The following is a 25,431-nucleotide window of genomic DNA, read 5'->3' on the forward strand; positions in this document are numbered from 1 at the left end:
TTATTAAATTAGCTAGTATGTTTGTCTATTTTATTTCTAAAGTAGGGCCACCCTCAAAGTGAGTAATTGCTCTTTTGATCTTTATTTCCTAGGACTACCTGGTGCTGCTCCCCAGGGACTACTATGAAGCCTCCTCACTGCAGCTGCCTGTCACAGAGCCGTGTGCCCATGTGGGACCTCCCCACGAGAAGTTAGTGTGGACAGTGGGTGTATTATGGGGTCTTCTAATTCAGGAACCTTTGGTGTAAAGATTTGCAATAGGCCTCAGGGTCACAACTGCAGTGGGATGCTCTGGATAATTACTTGTGATTTTTTTCTCTGTAGCAGTTGACCATCTTTCTCGTAAGAATCACAAAGCACTTTGCACACCATAGCTGGCGTTTAAGAGTGACTCCCACCCTCTTGCATGTGGAAATGCTGATGCATGCCCAAGTAGTACCCTCAAGGTCATGCATCCGGTGAGGGGAGGAGCTTAAAACAGCAAGCGGGTGTATGGACCTTCATGTCGATGAAAATGTGACCCCGATTTCTGTAATAGGCACTCAGTAAGAGTTTGTTGGAGGAATGATGAATGAATGGAATGGATAAGAGTCACTGGGGATGCACTTTGATGCTCTGTGTTTTGTTCTCAGTTGTAACTGTTTTCTTTTGTTGTTGTTGAAGCTGTTTGCTTTACCAGCATTTGCCAGTGACCCGGTTCCCCTGTGCCCTGGCTTGTGAGGCCAGACACTTCCTGCTTGACGGGGAGCCAAGACTCTTGGCAGTGAGGCAGCCCACCCCCGCACACCCAGTCATGGCGGACCTCAGCGGGAGAGAGGTGGGGCAGCCTTTTATTTACTATCAAAGCTATTGCTACCTCCCCATCTGTGTCTGCTGAAAACGCTTGGCCTCAGTTGCTTCTCAAATTCAGGGGAACCTGGAAGGATTTCTTTGAGGTACAGTGATACCTCGGTTCTCGAACATAATTCGTTCCAGGAGGACGGTCGAGAACCAAATTGTTCGAGAACCGAAGCAATGAAACCAATAGGAAATAATGGAAACTGGATTAATTCGTTCCAAGCCCCAGAAAATGCCTATTTACTGGCCTAATTTGTATATAATATGTAGAAAAACATAAGTCTCAACAAGAAATAAAAGTGTACAGTATGTCTAAGGGTTAAATTCAGTGTAAAGCGTGACTCTCTCCACAAAGCGTGACTCTCTCTCTGTACTCACGCTGATGACGCAAGCAAGGCGAGCTGGGCCGAATGAACGCCTTTCGGCTCAACTCGGCTCATCTCGGAAGTTCGAGTTCCAAATATTTGTTCGGATTCCAAGACAAAAGTTTCTCGAATCTCCTGGTCGAATACCGATTTGGTCGAAATCCGAGGCGTTCGAGAACCGAGGTATCACTGTATTAATTAAGGTACTGAGTTCTCCGATTCGGGTTGGGGCAGGACAGTGTACCACACTGAGCCATGGTAATGCCTTGGAGCACTATCTAAACATGACAGGAACATGGGTGACCACAGAGTCTTTTCCTTTTGATTCCCTGGACTTTGGGGGTAGGGAGCACATCCTGCTCTACCTGATTCAGGGCAAGAGCTCTCTAAAAGGCCTCCCCAAAGTACACACCTTTTTCTAAAAGGATACAACGCACACTGACTGTTCAACCCCCTGGGCTAGGCAATTTGTAACAGCTGAATTCCTTGAGCTCGGAATCTGGAACTGCTACAGGCCAAGGCACCTCCCTCGTGGCTTAGAGGACAGGTTACCACAGGTCTTGGTGTTGCTTTTCTTCTAGGACTCTTTGAGCCTCACAACCTAAGACTATACAAATTTAAGATGTGAGTTAGAAGTACTCTATATCAACAATAACAGTAAGAACACAATGCAACACGTCAAAATGAAGACCCTGAACAAAAACTTCCTCCACTGTATTTTCATTCCTTACTTTCCATAGCATTCTCTGTTTTGTGCCTTTGAGGATCATTTGGGGAATTAAATTTGTGGAAAAAAACTAAATGTGATATTAATTCTCACTGAACATTTAGATGTGCACTTTTTTAAAAACTACATTCCTGCCCTGGCTGGTTTGGTTCAGCAGTTAGAGTGTCGGCCCGTGGACCAAAGAGTCACGGGTTTGATTCCGGTCAAGGGCACGTACCTCGCTTGCGGTTTGTCCCCCGCCCTGGTCGGGTCATGTGAGGGGCAACCAGTCAATGTGTCCCTCTCACGTTGATGTTTCTCTCTTTCCCTCTCTCCTTTCCACTCTATCTGATGATAAATAGAAAAAATATCCTTGGACTTTAAAAAAAACAACAACTACATTCCTGACATTTTCGTGTAGCAGTTGTAGGATTTTAAGGATATTCTTAAGTTTAGTCCTCATTTTATCATTAGAATTTTTATTTTACAAAAAAAGTTAATACTTGGAACAAGTAAAGCAATATAGATATGCATAAAGAAAAATGAAATGATCTTCCCACTCTATTCTAATATTAAATTTGTCCACTGTATCCTTCTTTACCCATGGTGTGTGTGTGTACACACATACACATGTGTACACACACGGGCACATATTTTCATACATACATGTATGTGCAAACACATACTTACCTGTGTATTCATTCCCCAGACAGCAGGAGGTACAGGACTAACCTCCAGGAAGTGATGCTGATGATTCATGAGGAGGTGTCCTTGCCTCTGACTTAGCGCCACAGCCCTGAGCCACTGTATTTGCGTGATGCATAAAACTACGCCCTGGGCTGCCCAGTTTTACTTAAGTCCTTTTCACTGTTGGATCTAAGTGCTTACAGACTTGTGCTGTCCAGTACAGTAGTCACTAGCCCTATGTGGCTACATACATTTGAATTAATTAAATCTAATTAGAGCTAACATTTCAGCTTCTTGGTTGCACTAGTCACATTTTAAGTGCTCAGCTATCATATGTGTCTCGTGGCCACCCTATTGGACAGCACAGATTATAGAATATTTTTACCATCTCAGAAAGTCCTATTGGACACTGTGTAATAGGTCAGTGTGCTAAACTTCAGAGACCCATGGTGTTGGAAGAGATCTTAGAAATCATTTGATTTCCCTGCCTATGAAGGAATCCTCTTTACGTTACTCCTGTTAGATATTTATTTAGCTTCTGTTGAATACTTAAGTTGATGAAGGACTCACCTCGTCTAGAGGTAGCCTATTCCATTTTTAAATAAACCATAATTATTAGGAAGTTTTTTGTGTGTGTTTTTTGTTTTTTTATATTAAGGCCAAATCTGGTTCATTATAATGTCTAACTTTTGGCCATCATAAGCCACCTGAAGCAATGCAGGATAATCCTCCCTTCATTTTGGTGGTTGAGTCACCAGTAGCTGGCTGTAAAACCTCCCTGGACCTGAACTTACTAGTATATAAAATGCAGATAAGAATAGTAGCTACCTTATGGGTACTATGACATAAGATCATCTATGAGGGGCTCTTGTTGGGGTGCCCAGCACCCAGTGATGCTCAGGAACTGTTAGCCATATTGCTCTTGATGTGTTCTTGTCAGGACTCTGGGCTAAGGGAAAGCAGCCCCCCAAATCCAGCTCATGGAAGGGAGGGTTTTGTTCTTTTTTTCCCAAGACACAGAGAGGACTGCCAGGCTCCAACGTCTGCATTCAGGTCTCCCAGGAGTCTGGTTCAGACAGAAGCCTGCCCTTGTCTCCGTGTTTTCTGTTCACCTCTCCTTCCTGAGTGGCCTCCTGTCCTTACTGATAGCGCTTGGTCTCTCCTATGCCACAAAGGCTGCCTGGTTCCAGCGTCCACTGCCACCCGAGTGTCCCTTCTTCTTTCTCTCTGAGAGAGAACCTGGGTAGTCCATCTTTCTAACACCACACCTGTTGTACACTGTCATTTGTAAACAAATACACAGCTAGATTTTTAAAAAATATTATAATCTGGCCCTGGCTGGTTAGGCTCAGCAGTTAGAGCGTCAGCCTGCAGTACAGAGAGACCTGGGTTCGCTTCCCGATAAGGACATGTACCTCGGTTGCAGTTTGTCTCTGGCCCTGGGTGGTGTGGGTGGCAGCCACTCGATGTGTTTCTTTCACGTCAATGTTTCTCTCTCTTCCTCTCTCTTTCTCTCCCTCCTGCTCTATCTGAATAAAAAATGGAAAAATGTCCTTGGGTGAGAATAAATATATATATTTTTTAATCTGGTCATTTCTGCTTTACAATGTGACTTTAATTCATCTATATGTAAAGTGATTGCTGACATTTTTAGACTTATTTTTACTATCTTAATTATTTTGTTTACTAGCTTTTTATTGACCTTTTTTTAAAAAATAAAAAATATATAAACTTTTTCTGATTTCCCTTTGATTGATATAGTTTTCACCATCTCCCTGATTGTTTGGTAGCTCTAGATTATTTTCTGGTCTTTTAGTGGTTACCCTGAACATTTGTTCTTAAAGTATACATTTTTCCAACAGAGTCTAAAGTTATTCAGTAATTCTGTTCTCTTCTTGTACTTGACACAGACTTTAGAATGTAAACCAACGTCCAACTTTCTGGTGTTGTCTAGAAATTATATTTTTACCCTTTCTTTCAGACCTTTGGATAAATCATACATTTAATCTTGATTCAAATACATCACACACCCTCCGTTTCTTCCTCCCTCCTTCCTCTCCTTTCTTCCCTTTATGTCTCCTCCATGTCTCCTTGGAGACATCTCTCCTGGAACCCTTCCTCTCTCTTCTTCACGTCGGATGTAGTCTCCACGCAAGGCACAGCCACTTTTGAAAATTCTCATGACCACACCACCATCCTACGTACTCTTTTCATCCCCACTGTACTGGTTCCTCTTTTTCCTGACCATTGGAACTTCCTTTCTTTCTCTCTCTTTTTTTAAATTTGCTCTCTCATTTTGGTAGATATCCTCCACCAGATTCCTGAGATACTCCACCTGGGAGGTACCTTTGTTTTTGAGACCTCACGTATCTGAAAATATCTCTATTCTACTTTCAATCTTGATTTTTTTCCTTTGGTTAGATATAGCGTTCTTGATTAGAAATCATTTCTCTCCAGAATTTAGTGACATTTCCTCACTGACTTCTAAAGCTTCAAGTGTTGCTGTTGCGATGTTGCATTTTGATTCCAGTTCCTTGCATGCCACCTGCTTTCCTTTTTGAAAAGCTTTTGGGGTCATCTATTTCTTGTTTTCTGAAATTTCACAAGGATGTTATTTGACAGAGGTAGTGTTTCAGTCAGGGTGCTGGGCTCTCAGCAGGCCCTTTTAGCCTGGAAACGTCTACTCATCATCCTGGGAAACTTTCTTGAGTGTTTCTTTGATAATTTATTTCTTTATCCTTAACCCACCTTTTGAATCTCTTTATCTTGGAAGATTTCTTCAATCTTTTCTTCCAATCCCCACCCCGACCCTACACGCACGCACACATGCACACACACACACACACACACACACACACACTTGGGTTTTAGCTTTGTCTGATATAATTAGTTAACATCCATTTGCTTTCCAGCTTCCAAAACTTTGTTGATTTCTGTGATCTGTCTTTTCCTCTTTCCTATTCCCCTTTTCCTTGTGGGTTTATGATTTTTTTTAAATGGACTCTTATTTTTGTGGAGTTCTGAGAGGGAAAGTTAATAGATATGTGTGTTTAATCTATTATTAGCATAGACGTTTCTGGAATAGCTTGACTTGTCTTCATTTATCTTTCGTATTCCATACACCACCTTTTTTTTTATATATATAAGAATCTCTGCAGTAGCCTCCTAATTAGCTCACCCACATCAGTCCTTGCTCATTGCATCTACCAATCCATTCTCCATACTATAGGCAGCATGCTCCTTTTGATAGAAATATCTAATCATCACTGACCCTCTCACCCACCCTCACAGATGCACAATTGGAACATTAAAATAATGTCTTACTGCTCTTAGGATGAAGACAAAACATGTAATGGCCTATAAGCTGCTGCTCTTACCTCCCAATTGATCACACCTGCCCTTGCTCTCCATTCCTCACCACTGTGCCCTGCCTTCGCTCTCTTGGTCTTGCATTATACACTACCCTGCAGCATTGCATGTCGTAGGGAACCTCCTCCTGCAGCGTGCTCCCTCTGCCTGAATGCTCTTCTCTCTCCTCGGGCCCGGCTATCTGTTCCTTGTCCTCTGGCGTGGAGCTAAGCTATTACTTCTTTAGGAAGTCTGCCCTCTCTCCTCATCTCTCGGACTGGCTTCCACACCCCTCTTAGCACCTCTCCCAAGCATTTGTCATACATGTCATTTCACATTGGACTTATCTAATGAATTATTTGATTAAAGTCTGTCTGTTGTGGTTCCCATTGTATGCCTGTCACCTTGCTGGTAGGCTGACACAGAATAAGTGTCTAATAAGTGTAGGTGACTAAATCATTTGAATCCTCACTTCGACATCTGCCATGTTAGTTCTCTTTGTGTAAGCAGCATCTCTGATACACCCACCTTTTATGTCTGTATCCTGAAACACTGAAAACTAGGTAAGGGCATAACTCTGTACCATAAAACTGAAAAAATCCCTCCAAGTTGGCACTGGTTTTCTATATTTTTTTTTATTAAATTTTTTTTTTTTTTACTGGTTTTAGAGAGAGAGGAAGGGAGAGGGAGAGAGCAATAGAAACATCAATGAGAGAGAACATCGACTGGCCACCTCCTGCATGCCCCCCACTGGGGATCAGGCCCACAACCTGGGCATGTGCCCTGACCGGGAATCGAACTGGTGACCTCCTGGTGCATGGGTCGACGCTTAACCACTGAGCTACACTGGCCGGGCGGCACTGGTTTTCTTAAAGTTTCCTTTCATAAAAGCTAGATAACTGATAATAAACAGCAAACAGTACAGTTTCTCTTTGCCATCTTTTATGTATTTTATCTGAGTTTCTCAAAACCTCTTTTTACCATCAAATATATTCAAAAACCCTTCCCATAAGTCTTCCAAAAATCCGCCCATAGGACTCAAAATGGAAAGAGTAATAGGAGTTTATAATGGTTCTGTGATTGAATTGGAAGCCAATAAAACTTCCGGGAGAAAACTTCCTATGCTGTTGGCCTGTGTGTAGGGTGAAGACAGACAAGCCCTTGTTTGGAGATGCTCAGGGGAGAAGTGCTTGTAATAACCTCTCCTCATGGGCCCATGGCAGCCTCCTGTTTCACTCTGTAACATGGAAAAGTGGTGTGGAAAATCCATATTTCTCACCCCACCCCCCACCCCCACCCCCGGGAGGTCTTTCTATTGTAAGTGATAGAAAAGGCACTGTGGGAAATGGCAGTTGTGTGGTGCAAAGCTGTGCAGAAGGAAGAGTAAGTGTGAATTTCCTGAAGACAGGGCCTGGGGGGGGTTAATTAAATGTGGTAAAGTTTGGCTGGGCCTGAGCTTATGCACTGTAGTGGGTTAAACTGCTAGAAATGTAGTTCTAATGTTGGCTCAGGCATTCAATGCGCACATACGCTTTGACCCAGAAATTCTACTTTGAGGAATCTTACAGAAAGACTAGGATAATTATACACACACACACACACACACATATGGATGATCGTATAACATTATATGTTATAGGGAAAATTAGAGACAACCTCAGTGTCCATGAATAGGGGATTTGTTAAATAAATGATTTTATATTCATGTTATGGAATAACAGGCGGTCATTAGAAAAATGAAGTATTTCTTCTGTATGTATTGCTATAGACATATGAAATACTATTGAGATAAAAATGCATGTCATGGCAAAAATCGATAATCAGTTATAATCATTACTGTTTATATAGTGCTTATGACACAGCAAGTACAGTTCTAAGAGTGTTTCATGCATGAATTCATTTAACCCCATGATAGTTTTAAGACGTGGATGTTATCCTCATGTTTACACAGGAGGGTACCGGGGCACACAGCGCTGGGTCACACAGCTGCAGGCAGTGTGGTTCCAGATGTCAAGTTCTCAGCCCGTAGGTGCTGTCAGGGACAGGCACACTCTCCTGTCAAGGGCTAGACAGTACTTTAGGCATGTGGGCTGTTCAGTCTCTGTCACAGCTACTCAGCTCTGCCATGATGGTGCGGATGCGTCCGTGATTGCCTATTACGATTACAGCTTTTCTTTTCTTTTCTTTTAAAAAATACACATCTGTGCATTTTAAGACATAGAAAGTGGTTTGGGAGTATGAAAACCAAGTTATTATTTATCATTATCCCTGGAGTAGGGTGTGTGTATCACTTTACATTGTTTGTATTCATATAATTTAAAGTTTCTTTTCAAATTAAAAAACAGCTAAAAAGCCTCAAGGCACACTTCCATTTCTCTTATCTCCCCCTGGAAACGTCTTTCTACTTCAAGATGTGGAGTGTCTTTTATCTTGAGAAACAGGCAAATATATAAGTAGAAAAAGTAGAAGCTCCTAAATGGAGGGTTGTCAGATTTAGAAAATAAAAATACTGGATGCCCCATTAACTTTAAATTGAAGGTGATCAACAATTATGTGTTGTTTATCTAGATTTCATATTAACAGAGCATCCTGTATTTTATCTGGCATCCCTACCTACAGGACCGCCTACCTTACAATGGTGACATAGAAAACTATGTCCAGGTGTCTACTCAGCCCTATCACCACTGCCTATATAAACACACCCAGTACATTTCACGTCTGTCTGCTCGGGCTCCCTGACAGGTGGAACTGCATCTGCAGCTGCGGGTCCCGCAGGTCAGCCACTACGTGGTCGTGGTCGAGTATTCCACGGAAGCAGAGCAGCTTTCTGTGGCTGACGTGCACGTGGAGAGCCCTGGGTCTGTCCTGGTTGGCCAGGTGAACATCTACAGCTGCAAGTACAGGTAATCCGTCCTGCCCTGGGGGTTCCTCTGTAACTCAACAGTCAGGAGGTCAGCTCTGGGAACCTTGGTTTTTATCTGGATTGGAAAGCTGTTTCCTTTCTGAGGCTGATCTTAAAAACAAGCAGGTGCCTAGTTGAGTGATCCAGTGTCACCACCCAGTGTGGGTGTGGGGAGGTTTCTCAGTCGGCAGTGTCTTGAAAATGTGCATTTTCTTGAAAAGCTGTTATGTTCTACTTACCATTTTGGCTCAGACAGGAGGCAGCAAAACTTTATATTTTATTTTCCGCCACCCCATGTGGTGCAATGAAGTCAATGCTCTCACATCAAATGCTGTGCCGAGTACACGGGTGTGTGGCACAGGGAAGAAGTCCTGTTCTCTGGCACGCCTGCCATCCCAACACGCCGTTTAGAACTAGAGAGCATTAATGTTTGATGATCGTCAGGTGCAGAATGACTTGACAAGTTTGTTGTTTTTAATCCTCACCGAGGACATTTTTCCACTTTTTTTTTGTTCAGGTAGAGTGGGAGGGAGAGAGAGAGAGAGAAACATCGATGTGAACGGGACACAATGAGTGGCTGCCACCTGCACGACCCAACAAGGGCCGGGGACAAACTGCAACCGAGGTAGATGCCCTTAGCGGGAACCGAACCGGGGTCTCTCTTATTTTAAAAATCTTTTTAAGTCTGGCCAGTGTGGCTCAGTGGTTGAGCATTTACCCATGCACCAAGAGGTCACTGGTTCAATTCCTGGTCAGGGCACATGCCCAGGTTGTGGGCCCAACGCCCAGTGGGGAATATGCCAGAGGTGGCCAATCGATATTCTCTCTCATCGATATTTCTATCCCTCTCTCCCTCTCCCTTCCTCTCTCTCTAAAATCAATAAAGGAAAAAAAAGTTTGTTTTTAATCTTTTTAAAAAATCTAATCCACCCCTTTCTCTGGGGCGATGATTTAAAAAACAAAGAATATAATCGTGTTTGGATTTTTAAAAGGAGTACCAGATGGGCCAAAAAGTTCCCCAGGATATCCTCCCATTATCTGAAAATATTAGTTTCATCTATAGGTGACATCAACAACCACTGGAATGTACACTCCCAGATGGGTGGGTCACCCCTCCACAGATATCCTGGTGACTGTTGGCCACAGGGCCTGGGGCAAGTCTTCCTCACACCCTGTCTGTCCAAGTCCACCCTCTGCATCAGCTCTTCTTCCAGGTCACATGGCCTGATCCCTACTCCACAGGATACAAAGTAGAGATGGCTAAGAGGATACAAGGAAGCATTTCTAATGACCCTGGTAACTCTCTGAATTATTTCAGAAGAGGCTGAGAATATCTATGCCAAGCAGAGGAGAGATTTCACAACCAAAGGCAGAAGGGACACCCTTCCGGGATTCCATAAGCATTGTTTCATGACCTTTGTCTGAACGACACATTGGGGGAAGAGCTGCAAAATATTCTGCAGCTCATTTTGGCTATGGACATGGCAGCACCAAAGTTCTCCACCACCAGTTTCCATGATTAGGGTTCCAACACAGTATTGTTGGACAGGGGTCACTTCTATCGTACTTAACCACTCCCAGGAAGGTCCCATGGTATTTATTCACTTGCCTACAATATTTCCTGCTGTTCTACTTTGCTTGTTGTGTGGACATATGAACAAGCTACATATACCAGAGTCCAAAAATATGCAATTGGAAAATATTTGACCCATAAAAACCTATTTCAGATGTCAGGCCCTTTCAACATTGCAACATCTCCTGCTGAGGGTTGAACCTTTACCAGCATTTCTCAATTGCATTCTATGTTATTAAAAACAATATCCCCAGCAGAAAAGTAATAGTTCTAGTGGGAATACCACTTTTCAAAACAATGCCATGATAAATTTGATCTTCCCTCCATAAAAGAGGTGATCATTAATGATTAAATCAACCCAGTTATTACTGTCAGTCTAGTCTTAGAAAGAATTTAATAGAGGATAAGGATAAATCTAAACCTAAGTGAATTACTTAACATATTTAACTTCCAGGATTATGTTTGAATCCAAAAGGAATGCACTTTAGTTGACACATACTCATAACTCTATATACACATGTACAAAAAAGGAAAAGAAAATGACTGTTTATTGAGTTTCTATTATATGCCACAAACTGTGTTTAGCTCTTTATACACTATCTCATTCTAATCTTCACCCCAAAAGTCATTAAATAAATTATTTAAAATATAGCACGGACAAAAGTAGGTTTATGGTTGTCAGTATGTGAAACACAGAGTTTATTCTTGTATTATTATTTATTAATGATTTTATTATTTTTTGTATGAACAACTGTAAATATATTTCTGCCCCACCCTGTATTTCCCAGAGATGGTCATTTTGTTTTAGAGTGACACTTGTTCCAAATTATATTTATAGACAGAAAAGTTACTATGGAATATAAAGTCAGAAGCATTCCTCAAAAAATACTTTATGGGTTACCATTACAGTGTATTCTTGATTCAAAACGGTGACCTTTTATTTATTTATTTTTTATTTAAAATTTTTTTTTCCTTTATTGATTTTAGACAGAGAGGAAGTCAGAGGGAGAGAGAGAGATGGAAGCATCAATGAGAGAGAACATTGATTGGCCCCCTCCTGCATGCCCCCCATTGGGGATCAGGCCCATAACCTGGGTATGTATCCTGACCGGGAATCGAACTGGCGACCTCTTGGTGCATGGGTCCATGCTCAACCACTGAGCCACACCGGCCAGACAAAACGGTGACCTTTTAAATGTTCCTGAACATCTAACCTGTTGGGATGAAGGGAAGACCTGCCACTGGTAGAAATGAGGAAGGAAGGATGAGGAGGAACAGGCTGGGTTTCCAAAGGCAAACTGGGTATCTCACAACGTTGTGTGAAGCCCAGCTACACTCACGCATAGGCCTGGGATGGTGGTTGTGAGGCCAATAGGCAACTTGAATCGCCCACAATACCAAGGCTATTGGTAAACTTCCAAGAAGGCTGTCTTAATGATCAGGCATTATTGACTCTGGGCCTTTTTCTCCCGATGACTAAACCAAGTCCCTAAAGCCAGGGGAAAAGGTAAGCAAGGTGTTTAGCCCTGAGAGGTGCAGCTCGGACCCCTGTGGAAGGTTCTTTTCCGGTGCTGGTCCTGAGCTGTGTCCCTCTTCAACTCACCGCGCAGGAAAAGTCACTGTTGGCCACCAGGTTACAAGCAGGAGAAACGGAAGAGCACTCAGCCACCCACAGGAAGGCACAGAGGGAGGGAGACCAGGGAGTCAGGCTGAGAAAACTGTGTCCTCTTGCAGTGTGCTCTGCCGCAGTGCTGTGACGGACGGCAGGGGCCGCATCGCCACTTACGAGCTGTCGGCAGACGCAGAGGTTCGGCTCAAGGCGCACAGGGCCCGGTTCCTGCTGGTATGCCATTGATTTTAGAAGCATTTGGTTCCTATCTATGTTTTCAAAAAAGCTTATGAAACTTTTGGCTGGGTTTTTATTACATCTATAAAAACCCAGGACATTAACCCTGTGAAGAATTGCCAGTTTTATGATGTTTATTCTTCCCATCTAGAAATCTATCTTGCCTCTTCTTTGAGCCATTTTTATAACACTCAGTAAAGTTTAATCATCAGATTTGAGCACATCTCACAAAACCCTATTTCATTAATTTTTATTCATTGTCACTATTACGAATTGAGATAACTTTTGTCATTATATTTCCTAGCTTATTATTGCTGATGTAGAGAAATGTAGTAGTCACTGTTTATGTTCTTTCTCATTTTACTGTTTTATGATATCTATTAGCTTCTTGGCAAATTCCTTCAGAATTATTATTTTTTTTTTTTATCCTCACCCGAGGACATTTTTTTCATTTTGTGTTCAGATAGAGCGGGAGAGAGAGAAGAAGAGAGAGAGAAACATAGCCGTGAAAGGGACACATCAAGTGGCTGCCACCCACACGACCAACCAGGGCCAGGGACAAACTGCAACCGAGGTACATGCCCTTAGCGGGAACCGAACCCGGGTCTCTCTGGACCACAGGCCAATGCTCTAATCGCTGAGCCAAACCGGCCAGGGCAGAATTTTAAAGATTATAATCATCTGGTATTTTTTTTCCTCAGATTATTGTTACTCTTTTTCAAAAAGAGTGTTATCCAGTTAATCTGATATATAATAGTAAGATTTAAAATGTTAATTTTGGTAAATTAAATATGCTTCATATCTACCCTTTTAATAGCACAACTTAAATGCTGAGAATTATGATAAACAGGGTCAGTGAGATCTTGGCTAGGAAGGAGTGGCCAGATTTGCAGTAAATATCTCAGAAAACATAAAATTATCTAAATATGAAGCAACTTCCTGTGACTGTTAATATTAAGCATGCATCACACCCTGGGAAGTAACCAGAAGCCTGTTCTAATGTGTTTTAAATATTTGTGCTTGACAGTATTAAAACCTTTGAGCTTTCTCTAAAGAAGTACCTGGAATTTAATTTTTAAAAATTATTCCATAAAGTATATAATAATTTAAGACTTTTTAAATTACAAATCTCTTTTTAAATATAGCAGTCCAATTGACTTAACCTTTTCATCTTTGGAAGTTATAATGTGGCTAAATCTTCATTTTTTTTTTTTTTATGTCCTCACCCAAAGATATGTTTATTGATTTTTTTTTTTTTTTTTTTTTTTTTTTTGAGAGAGAGAAACATTGATGTGAGAGAGAAACATCAATCGGTTGCCTACCGTACACACCCTGGCCAGGAATCAAGCCTGGAACCAAGGTATGTGCCCTGACTGGGAATCAGACCTACACATTTTTGGTGTATGAGACGATGCTCCAACCAACTGAGCTACCCAGCCGGGGCTGACTCTTCATCTTTGAAGCATAAATTTGCCCTTTTTGAAATAGTCAAATGTAATTCAGAGTCAAGGCTGATAGAATATAAGCTCCATGAGGGCAGGAATGTTATCTGTCTTGGTCTTGCTGATCACCTGGTGGCTGACATATAGTAGATGTTCAATAAAAATTTTTGTTGTTGATACTGAACAGTTCTCTGATCAAGCTAGTAATACAGTTTTGATTTAAAATTAAATATATTGGTAAGCTAATAACTGAGTTTCTTGTATGACTCAAAAACTAGCTCTGGAGACAGTTCCTTCAATGAAATTCAAATGTGCCTGAGATCTGCGTCATCCTCTATTAAGAAAGATTGAGTGTAGCAGGAGTAGCCCTTGCTCCAGATAGCAGGCTCCCTGGCTGCACACCACCCCTCCCCCCTCTTTGTCAAGGGTCTGAAAAGCCAGCATCAGCTTAGGGCAGGAGAAGAAAAAAAGCACCAAAGTCACTGACGAAGAATTGTTTTTGAACTTTCACATGATTTTGTCTATTTATATTATTATTCCCAGATCTCATCATTCACTGACCTTGAATAACATTAAAAAGGATTTGTTGCACATGATGATGCCAGAGGGAGCACCATCATGCCATTTGGACTACTTTAAAATAACAATTATAATTTCTCTGGATGAGTCCTTTACTTCACAGCCCTTTTTTTTTTTTTTTTAATCCTCACCCGAGGACATTTTTTCATTTTTTGTTCAGATAGAGCGGGAGGGAGAGAGAGGAAGAGAGAGAAACATTGACGTGAAAGGTACACATTATGTGGCTGCCACCCGCACGACCCAACCAGTGGGTCGGGGACAAACTGCAACCGAGGTACATGCCCTTAGCAGGAACCAAACCTGGGTCTCTCTGGACTGCAAGCCAACGCTCTAACTGCTGAGCCAAACCGGCCAGAGCACTTCCAAGCCTTTTAAAGAGTGTATTTGACCTTACCATTGGTTTTGCTGATAACTGCAACATACCTATTTGCATTGTATTTGCTTGACAGCATCAAATTTGTATTATACCCATTGAAGAATTCTCAACGGAGTATTTGAAACCTGAAGTAAAATGCATTGCCAGTTATGGACCATTTGTTAATCAGAGGTAATGTGTTTTCTTCCTTTGTCCCTTATTTATGTTCTGAATGATACTATGATGCTTGTAAGGCTGCAACTTGATACCATGTTGGGGGTGATACTAGGCCAAAGTGAGAAAGGCTGGTGACGACTTAGAAAACAAACAAACAGCTAAACAATTTACCCCAGAAGTCTTTTCAGAATTCTGTTATGTCAGGAAGCTGGTTAAGCCTCGTGCTCATGGGCAGTTACGCTGAGCGCTCTTCTGAGCTCTCGGAAACTCACTTTGTCCTGATCCGCGAATCCTTGTGTCGGAGGCTCTTCATTTAAAAAAACCATGAAAATAATGACCCATCTCCCAACTGAGTTATGAGAATGAGCTAACCAATACTTACTGGTTTTGGCAGGGTTGTTTTGATGTGGATTCAAAAATAATTTATTGACACGGTCATAAAATCTGTGCACATGGCTAGGACCCTGGAAACTAGCAAGGCAATGAAATCTGGCTGCACCTGAAGAAACAACATGCATTTGTTCTCTTTGTTTTTACAGTTTTATGTCAACATGTATGTTTAGAGGTGAATAATGTTTCATTGCATTGATCTATTTAACAACTTTAGTTCTAAAAGGGAATTTTCAGTACGTTTCTATATAGTTTACTTTCCCTCAAAATTAAGGTTTTTCTTTCTGTGTTAGCTCATTGTATTGAGAAGGTAGCTGGGATACACTGGCCAGTATCAAGATCACCACAGTCCTGTGGGTCCCCCAAGACTGGATCCTTCACACCGTCTTATACTCAGAGTCGATATCTTCATCAGTGGGCAGTTCTCCCTTTTATGGTTATTTTTAAAATGAGATTTTTAAATATTCTCATTTTCAGGGCCACTTGTATCTCCCTGTCCCCCAAAACTCCTTCAGCAGCATTCGTTTGGGATGTCCCATGGGGTGAGTCTCCCCCTCTCCTGCCCCAGGAGCCTTCACCTTCTGCTGATGTTGTTGCTGGCACCACCTTGATGGCACCACAGGTAGGACTGCCCTGAGCGTGCTGTTTCTAAGCCAGTGGTTCAAGTGTGGCCCCGAACCAGCAGCACCTGCAGCACCTGGGAACTTGGTAGCAGTGGATGCAGATTCGCAAGCCTGCCTCGGAGCTACCGGATCGGAATCTCTGGAGGGGCCAGGGATCCGTGTTTTCATTGCCCTCCCGCTGAATTCAGGTTCCCCTAAAGTTTGAGATCCTCCCCATCAGCTGTGGAGGATTCCAGACGCAGGCATCTGGTTGATCCTGTCTGCGACCACCTCTTCCTGATGGGCTCTTTCCTTCTTGCCTCTCTGTCTAAGGCACTCGACAACTTCTCAGGGCACATCTTATGAGACCTCATGTTTTCACGGGCTATTGCTGTTCAACATTGTTGCGTTTATTACCTTCCCACGTTGGAAAGGAAGCACTTTATGAGTAGCTGCTGTGGTGAACAATTTTTTTTTTTTTGGTACGTGCCCCTAGCGGGAACCGAACCCTGGACTCTCCGCAGGCCGACGCTCCAATCGCTGAGCCAAACTGGCCAGGGCGGCGAACAATTTTTTGTATCACCAGCTGCATAAGCACAATGCCTGCAGGAAGGGAATTCTCAGTAAACATTTATTGATTAATCTTCCAGAGCAGCAATTTTCAACCTTGCTCATCTTGCGGCACACATAAACTAATCACTAAAGTTCTGTGGCACACCAAAAATATATTTTTTGCTGAGCTGACAAAAATATAGGTATAATTTTGATCGATTTAAAATGATAATAATAATCTACCCTTTTTTCCTAAAGGGACTTAAAAAAAAAATCAGGTGCCTATACTTGTATAATATAGATTTCTGGTACCAAGAATTAACCGATTGGACACAACCTTATTATGCAATGTGGCCAATAAAATACAACTCTGTTTTATGACTTGTACTATATTTATGGTTCAAGATAGGACATTCACACCAGACAACTATTGTTGTGTTGGCTGTCGTCATTTTTTAATTTGACAGTCTCAGAGGAAGGAGGTCAGTGCTCCTGACTAAATAGTCAAGTATGGCATGTTTTAATAAAACTCGCGACACACCAGCTGAAAATCGCTGATCTAGGCATGAGGATGAAATATAGTATGGGAATACAATTTTTTTTCACTGTGAACTACAAAGTTCACTGTGAAATACAAGGACTTAACATTTGTTCTGATGATATTATATCCTTCTAATACCAGAGATGGCTTGTGTCCATTCCCATTGAATTGAGTTAGGAACTTAACAGATGTGAGAGAGAAAATGTAGTGAGACCTCATATGGGAAAGGAAGCTGAACATAGAAGAGGGCAATGAATTGAATTCAAGACAATACAGTTCTAGTCCCAATGTTATTTCCAAGTTAGTGTGTGACCTTCAGCAGGTTACTCTCCCTGAATCATGTTCTCTTCTGGAAGATGAGGATAAACTTGTTGTTATTCTTGTAGGGTTTTTTTTTTTTTTTTTGAGAGTTTGAAAAGACTTCTTACTCACATAGTGAAGCTTTTTGGAGAGAGGAGGGCCCACACTCAAACTTGAACAAACAGAGGGGTGTGACTGGTTTTCAGTGTGACTGGGTGGGTGTGAGGGGTGGGGTGGGGGAGTCCCGGGTGAGGGCTCTCTCTCTCCCATGGGCTAGAACTTGTGTAGTTTGAACTTGCCACCTGTGCCAAGGCATGAGTATCTGGGCTTTCTTTTTTTTTTTTAATTCCTCACCTGAGGATATTTTTCTACTTTTAAAAAAAATTTTCTTTTTCTTTGTTGATTTTAGGGAGAGAGAAAGGGAGAGGAGAAAAGGAGAGGGAGAGAGAGATAGAAACATCGATGAGAGAGAACATCAACTGGCCGCCTCCTGCATGCCCCCCACTGAGGACTGGGCCCACAGCCTGGGTGTGTGCCCTGACTGGGAATCAAACCGGCAACCGCTTGGTGCATGGGTCGATACTCAACCACTGAGCCACACTGGCTGGGCTATTTTTCTACTTATTATCAGATAGAGTGTGAGGGAAGAGAGAGAGACAGAGAGAAACATTGATATGATAGAGCCACATTGACTGGCTGCCTCCCCCGCACCTCCCAACCAGGGCGGGGGACAGACCACAACTGAGGTACATGCCCTTGACTGGAATCGAACCCGCAACTCATTGGTCCGAGGGCCGACGCTCTAACCACAGAGCCAGACCAGCCAGGGCATACAGTGGGTTTATCTGTTCTGCAACTGCGGAGCATTTGGGTTGTTTCCAGCGTTTGTGATCACAAATAAAGAGGCTATAAACATTCAGGTGAAAGTTTTTACTTCACTTGGGTCAATACCTCGGTTGTTTTGGGTTTTAACCTCAAAATATCCTGTGATTCTGGTTATTCATAGCTCTGCAGCTTGAGGAGATTTTTTTTCTCCCTTTTCCTCCTAGAAGCATGTGACCCTGAGGGGACGCGTACCACGCCTGGGCCCATACGTTACTGTCATCCATTTCCGTCAACCCGCGCACCCGTCCTTTCCTGCGCAGGTGTCTGTGCAGGGCGGGCGGCTGTGGGCAGGTGAGCGGCAGGAGCAGGACCCCGCCAGGTGCCACCTCGCTTGGCCTTGCGGGGGTGTGACAGGACCTCCCCTTTCTGCCCAGGTGTCTTCCGGGCCTCTTTCTGCCCCCACGTGCTTGGCTGCCAGGACCACGTGATTGCTGAAGACCAGGTGGAGTTTGACATCTCGGAGCCTGAGGTGGCTGTGACTGTGGAGGTTCCGGAAGGAAAGTCCTTAGTATTGGTGCGTCCTGCCTGTCCCTCAGCTTGTCCTCGCCCGATCGCCCTGGTCGGCCGTTCTGTGTGTCCGTTTGGCTCATGACAGTAATTCCTCCAGGGCATTGAAGGCATATTTATGGAGAAATGTTTCAATTGTACAGCTACCTTTTACCAAAAAAACAGTACGTGACAACTAAAATCAAGCAAAACTGGAATAATAGAGAGTAAACGGGAAGAAAATACCCCCCGCAAACCCTCCTCACTCCCCTTCTGACTGGTCTCTCTCTGAAGCATTTAAGATCCTTTGTTCTTAAAACTGTCTTTTTGTGGCTTCCATGGCTGTGTTCTCGTTTTTTCCCACTTTCTCTAGTGCTTCTTCCGTGATTTCTTTGTCCCTTAGTCCCCATATGTAGGCATTCCCTTGGGTGGGACCCTGAGCCCCTTTTTCTGTCACCCCCTCCCCCCGGTAACATCCTCTGTGCCTGTTGCTTCTATTCTGTCCTCGGTGAGAGTGGCGCCCACATCTGTGAATTCATCCCTGATTTCTCCTGAGCCCCAGCCCCAATATGAAGCCATCCGCTGCCCTCTCTACAGCCGGAGATCTCCCACCTAGCCTGCTCCCTGCACAGGCCCAGCGCCCCTGCCCTGTTCCCGGTCACCCAGTGCCTGTCGAGCAGCCCTCCAGTCCCTGCTCACGCACCTTCTTTCTCCGAGGATGTCCTCTTCCTAGGGACAGGGCCTGGCTTTGTTTGTCTCCCCTGTGCCTAGAACATCAGCTGGCACAAGGTGCTTGGCTAATGTTTATTGACTTGAATAACATCAGATTGATAGTCTCTCTGTAAGCTGAATGTTGGTGAGTAGTTGATAAAGACGTTTGAAATTTCCTACAGTATTTGTTTTTTGTTTGTTTGTTTGTTTGTTTGTTTGTTTTATCATCCTCACCCGAGGACATTTTTCCATTCTTTGTTCAGATAGAGTGGGAGGGAGAGAGAGGAACAGAGAGAGAGAGAAACATCGATGTGAAAGGGACACATCGAGTGGTGGTCGCCACCCGCACAACCAACCAGGGCCGGGGACAAACTGCAACCGAGGTACATGCCCTTAGCGGGAACCGAACCCGGGTCTCTCCAGACCGCAGGCCGATGCTCTAACCGCTGAGCCAAACCGGCCAGGGCCCTACAGTATTTGTTAATAACATAGTCTCGTTTATACAGTTTCAGAGAACTGAGCAGGACTTTTAAAAACTAGGGCTACAATTATTCACGATAACACATCTGATGTGATATAAACTTCAGGGGCAAGCCATGATATGTTTCTCCATTGGTCCTGCCATTTCCATTTGCTCGCCTTTAAAAGCTACAAAGCCACAGCCCTTGTAGATCCAGAGGCATTCCAGACACGGGGCCTGGGGCATCCTGACAGGCCCCTGTCTACCCCCAGGCCTCCTGCCTCGACCCACATTCCAGGCTGCTGCTTCTCTGAGCAGCTGCCCCAGGGGCCTGCCCAGCTCTCATGATCACTTCCTACATAGGACCATAGCTTGAGCCTTTAATGCTGGCTTAGGGGTGTTCTTGTGATTCTTCTATTCACAAATCCTGTTTCATCTGGCCTTGGGCTTACTGACAGAGAACACTGATCTTAGTACACAGAGTGTAATGAACAGCAGTAGGTGTGCCCTGTTGTTGGAAATCCAAAGACGTGCTCACTGTTTCCTTTAGGTCCGTGTTCTCCTGGTGCCCGCGGAGAATTATGACTACCAAATTCTTCACAGAAAATCAGTGGACAAGTCCCTCGAGTTTATCAACAATTGTGGAGGAAATAGTTTTTATATTGAGTGAGTATTACTTTGTGGAAAGGCCCTCGAATGCATGAGGTTCTCCCCCATTCCCGCCCAGGGCAAGGCGAGGGAGCTGCTGGCCCTCGGATCTGTCTTCTTCCTCCCTGCGCCCAAGGGAGTGGCAGCGAGTCCCGGGTCCAGGGAAGGTGTGCTCTTCTCTGCACACGTTGTCTCATAACAGGTCTCGTCATGCACGGGGCAAGATTTCCACCTCTCAACAGAGGTTCACCCTCCAAACTGGGACTGATGGGCTGCTCAGGAGATTCTCTCCCTCTTTGCTTCTTCCTGTTGTCTAACTCAGTTTCCCGAAAGATGCCACACAGGGTACCCTCCACTGGGAGGCATGCAGACCTGATTCCCACCCTCCATTGCCATCTGACTGAGCGGGGAGCATCATAGCAAGACAGACCTCCCATCCTTGTCCTGAGTCTTCAAATGCCGAGAGCCTAGTGCTGCCCTGTATCAGCTCCTGTTCTCCTCTGCAGGCCCACCCAGCCCCCTGTAGGTTCCTGAGGAGCCCAGGTGCTCCAGGCAGCCTGGTAGGCAGAAGCTCCCTGCACAGAAAGTATGAAGAGCCAAGGCTCTGAGGTCAAACAGCTGCGATGGATGTACATGCCTGCTCGGCCACTCTGTCGCTCTGTGGCCTCGGGGATGTTGCTTCACCTCTAGGAGCCGGTTGCCTTATCTGTGAAATGGGACTAAGGCCTCCCTGGTGGTCATGAGGTTAAGTGACATGTAGGAAAAGCTTCTAGCACGTAACATGCAATAAATGTTGACTGTTCACCTGGTCCTCCTTATTATGGTTATTGGTGTATCATTACACATTTAGGTGTAATTTTTTGTAACTGCTTTATTGATATATAATCCACATATCATACAAGTCATTCTACAGGTAAATTTTCACCCTCTTATTCCAGCCACCTAAAGTTCCACCTTGTGAGGTGTTCTGGGGTGGATGGGTGAGGGGAAGGGTGGCTGTCACTGGCTGTGGGTCCAGGGATGGGTTGTTCTTCCATTTTCTCCCAGGCTCCAGAGCCAGAGCCTCTCCCCACAGACCCTGCTTGGTGGGTAAATAGGAAGGGAAGGTGGGATTGTTTCTGGGCACACCTCCTGGGATAGCACCACAAGTTGTTTTTGTCTCCACAGCCCCCAGACAGCTTCCGGATTCTGTAAGAACTCTGCCCGGTCCCTGGTGGCCCTTTACCACAAGGGCGCACTGCCCTGTGAGTGCCACCCCTCTGGGGCCGTTGGCCATCACTGCAGCCCAGAGGGCGGGCAGTGCCGATGCCAGCCTGGTGTGATTGGTCGTCAGTGTACCCGCTGTCAAACGGGCTACTACGGATTCCCACACTGCAAGCGTAAGTGCACGTTCAGGCCGTGCAGAGGGGTCTCTGGTCCCAGGTGGACGATGCTCATGTAGGGCAGGGCTTCTCCGATTTCACTGTGCTGGGGACTCACGGAGGGATCTGTGGAAATGCACATTCTAATTCAGGAGGCCTGGGCTGCAGCCTGACGGTCTCTACTCATTATTCCCTTGCTGCTGGCCCATGGACCACATTCTGAGTAGCAAAGTTCTAGAAGATAAATATTTGTGTTTCCCAGGCTAGGTGACCCATGCGTTTGGCAAAGTGGGTGAGTGTAAGTAGCCTTAAGCATTAAAATATTGGCCAACTCAATCTCCTTCCTAGTGGAAGCCTTTTCAGTTTGTGCAACCCAACCAAGGTTGCGATGGGAGGACAGGCAGGGTCAGAGGGCATACTACTCCCTGAACAAGGAGTCTGCAGACTTGATCTAAGAGCCGTCCTGCTGCCTGAGACGTAGGGTCAGCTCCGGCCATGTAGCAGCAGTGAGGGGTGCAGGTGTGGCACAAACAGTCCCCACATGGAGACCAGCCTTTGCCTAATGGTCCTCCTGAGTCAAGTCCTGGCTCTGGGCTCAGTGTACAGGGGTGATGTGGAGCCACTTCAGGGAGCCTGGGAGGAGCAAACGTCCGATGATCCAGAGACCTCACACTAGAATGGCACAGATGGGCAGCTGGGCGGGTTCCTCTGAGTAGCTGGTAGGAACCAGTATAGTGTTCACACACTGTGTCATACACCGTATCCACCATGAGCATTTGATATGTTTGCTCTTAGCCCCAAGAAAGGGCCTTTCCTATCAGCTTTGACCAATAATGTCATAATGAAGAAAAAGCAAGACGTTTCTCCCAGACCCCTTGAAAGCTTCTGGAAATCCTGGCTGTTGGTAGCCCTGCTGGAGGTCAGGCATCGAATCTTACCTGTATCTCTTTGCCCCCTGGCCAGCATGCAGCTGCGGCCGGCGCCTTTGTGAGGAGACGACGGGGCAGTGCCTCTGCCCTCCCCGCACGGCCCGGCCCCAGTGCGACGTGTGCGAGAGCCATTCCTTCAGCTTCCACCCCCTGGCGGGCTGCGAAGGCTGCAACTGCTCCCGGGCGGGCGCTGCTGCTGGGGCTGCCATCCCGGAGTGCGACAGGGACCACGGGCAGTGCAGGTGAGCTCCGCGCATTGACCTGTGTGGTCCTGTCATGGGAAGGAATGGCGCCACCTGCCACGCACTGGTCATTACTTCCCATTTCTCACGGGTTCGGGGACTGCACCATGTTTGGCTCAGGGTGCAGGTCCACGCGCAGAAGGGGCTACCTGTGTGGAGTACCCTGTCCCCTCAGGTAACCCGGCAGAGCCTGAGTGGGCGGGTGGCCAGTCACCTGAGGCCACAATCTGCCTTGTCTATTCACTCCGGCATCATTCTTAGTGTGTGTGTCAAAATATATGTATAAAGTTATCAGTGTCTTCTACTGTCTCACCCTGTGGTGAGCACCTATCTACCTGTTCAGGGCTGGGCTCCCAAACTGCATCCTGGGGTTAGCTGGAAGGTTTGTTAAGAACAGTGCATGACCGACTCTGAAGTCCTCAGGCCTGCCCCCGTCACTCAGACAGGCCGGCTGGAAGGGGTGGTGACTCATCTACTTCCTCCTACCTACTGCCCTACTGGCCAGGACTCCAGAAGCTCCGGCTCAGTTTCCCTGCTACACAACCTACTCCCTAATTCTGCCCAGCCTCTTCTTCTAGGAGACTGGATCCTGTCCTTCATCCCCTATAACCACTCTCCAGTCCTGCTGAGATCAGGCTGAGCACCTGGAGTCACGTGACTTCGGCTTCTAGTTTTCAGTGCGGAGCCTGACCTGCACCGATCGGAGCCAGTGTCTGCCACTTGTCTCTTAGTAACGGGCACTGGGCCTGTCGGTGTTCCTGGGGGCAGCCTCACTCTCAGGAGGCTCTCCAGCCTGTGCCTGCCACCGCGTTTCCCTCCCCACTCCCAAACAACCCCCCCGAACCCCCGCATTGGCTCTCACCTTCTGGTGTTGCCAGCAATCCTTGATTTCTTTGGCCTATAGATGCATCACTCCAATCTCTGCCTCTGTCTTCACATGATGTTCTCTCTGTGTGTCCTTCTCTTCTTTTCTTGAAGGCCACCCACCAATCACTTTGGAGTAGGGCCCACCTTATTCCAGTATGACCTATCTTAACTTGGTTATATCTGAAAAGACCCTATTTTCAATTCCAATAAAGCCACATTCTCGGGTAGTAGGGGTTGGAACTGGAACATATCTTTTTGGGGGACAAAAGTCAACACTCTATAGCAGTGCTGTTCACTTTTCCTAAGGGAGGGCCCTTAACCACACCTTAATTGTTGCCAGTACCTAATCAACTCCCTTGTTCAATGGGAAGGAAGCTGAGGGAAAACTTGAGTCATGAAACATTCCAAGTCTTTAAATACACGGGTGTGAGTCCATCCTGAGTCAACTCGGTTGTGTCTCCTTCTCAGAGTAAGAGTATAAACTGAATGTGATTTGCACAAAGAATTTGAGGCAATCTCTAGGGAATTTTTATTACAACTGATTAGCATATATTAAGTTCTGTTTAAGCTGTTCTCCGGAAGGAAGACAGGCACTTAGTTCATTACTGACGACTCTGCATTGTGTACCCGAATGCACCCACGGGCGGGTGAAAACATCTAACTCATCTCCAGTAAGTCACTGACGTGCGAGGAGGATGCACCTGGTGTGGAAGCACAGACTCCCAGGACCAGCGGGAATGTGCGGAGCAGAAAATGCACTGTGCCCAGGACTTGCTTGCAGACTGGAGATGGCTGAGTGGGAAGCCAACGGAGCAATATGTGCCGATCACGACCTGTTCAACTTTACAGAAAAGTAGAGAGAAAGAGCAGTTGTGTGTGATCCTGTGACTTCATTATTGATCTAGATTTGCTTCCAGGAAAAATTGCCTCCCTCCTTCTGTTTCAACCCTTGGTCCAAAAAGTCACTGGAAAGGAGCAGAACCGTGTAGGTTTGGTCCAGCATGCAACCATGCCACCTAATCTCGGCTGGGCTATGTGGCTTTTCTCTCGGCATCTCCTCTACTTGCACCTTCATTTCATACAGCTGTCTGTGCTCCCACGACCTTTCTCTCTTTTTTTTCCCCACCTTTTCACTGGTGGGTATCATTTTTTTTCTCCCCCGGCTAACACCCCCACTATGCTTTGTATCTTTTCTATCTCTACAAGTGCCTTCTTCCATCAAAGAGCGAATTTCACAATTATTTTCCATCACTCCCTTACCATTGACCTCTCCCTCTTCACATTCCCATCAACGCCATCTCCCTTGCTTGAAAAACAAACCCTTTTATTGGCAGGAAAGTGAAAGTTAGCCATAAATGTTTGACGTCAGAGCTCCAGGTATTTGTAAATAAAACATGTGGCTCTCAATGGAAACATCCACAAGGATAAGGAGAACTGACTGCTTCTCTCCACGAAGCTCAGCGAGCAACACTGACTCAACCTGCCATCTTGGGTTTCAAAAGGTGGTCGTGAGAGAGTTAGGAATCAACAGGCCAGTTTGTTGCTATTGAAATACTTCTGCAGTTTCTCAGTCCAACACACACACACACACACACACACACACACACACACACACACACCTCAAACCTCCCCAGGACATC

The 25,431-nt window shown here is 45.1% G+C and overlaps 1 protein-coding gene across 3 annotated transcripts in view; it reads left to right on the forward strand.

Moving 5' to 3' along the window:
* Positions 1 to 25,431, forward strand: part of LAMA3 (laminin subunit alpha 3) — a 249,933-nt gene that overhangs the window by 126,488 nt on the left and 98,014 nt on the right. For all 3 annotated transcript variants that reach the window (XM_036245198.1, XM_036245200.1, XM_036245199.1), the window contains 11 exons: positions 93 to 190; positions 664 to 817; positions 8,686 to 8,846; positions 12,153 to 12,261; positions 14,735 to 14,832; positions 15,685 to 15,829; positions 18,252 to 18,378; positions 18,462 to 18,601; positions 20,295 to 20,410; positions 21,560 to 21,771; positions 22,717 to 22,924. In XM_036245198.1, the coding sequence (XP_036101091.1) occupies positions 93 to 190; positions 664 to 817; positions 8,686 to 8,846; positions 12,153 to 12,261; positions 14,735 to 14,832; positions 15,685 to 15,829; positions 18,252 to 18,378; positions 18,462 to 18,601; positions 20,295 to 20,410; positions 21,560 to 21,771; positions 22,717 to 22,924 (1,568 nt within the window). The remainder of the gene's footprint in view (positions 1 to 92; positions 191 to 663; positions 818 to 8,685; positions 8,847 to 12,152; positions 12,262 to 14,734; positions 14,833 to 15,684; positions 15,830 to 18,251; positions 18,379 to 18,461; positions 18,602 to 20,294; positions 20,411 to 21,559; positions 21,772 to 22,716; positions 22,925 to 25,431) is intronic.

Source organism: Molossus molossus, unplaced genomic scaffold (genome assembly GCF_014108415.1).
Source record: "Molossus molossus isolate mMolMol1 unplaced genomic scaffold, mMolMol1.p scaffold_m16_p_6, whole genome shotgun sequence".
NCBI lineage: Eukaryota > Metazoa > Chordata > Mammalia > Chiroptera > Molossidae > Molossus > Molossus molossus.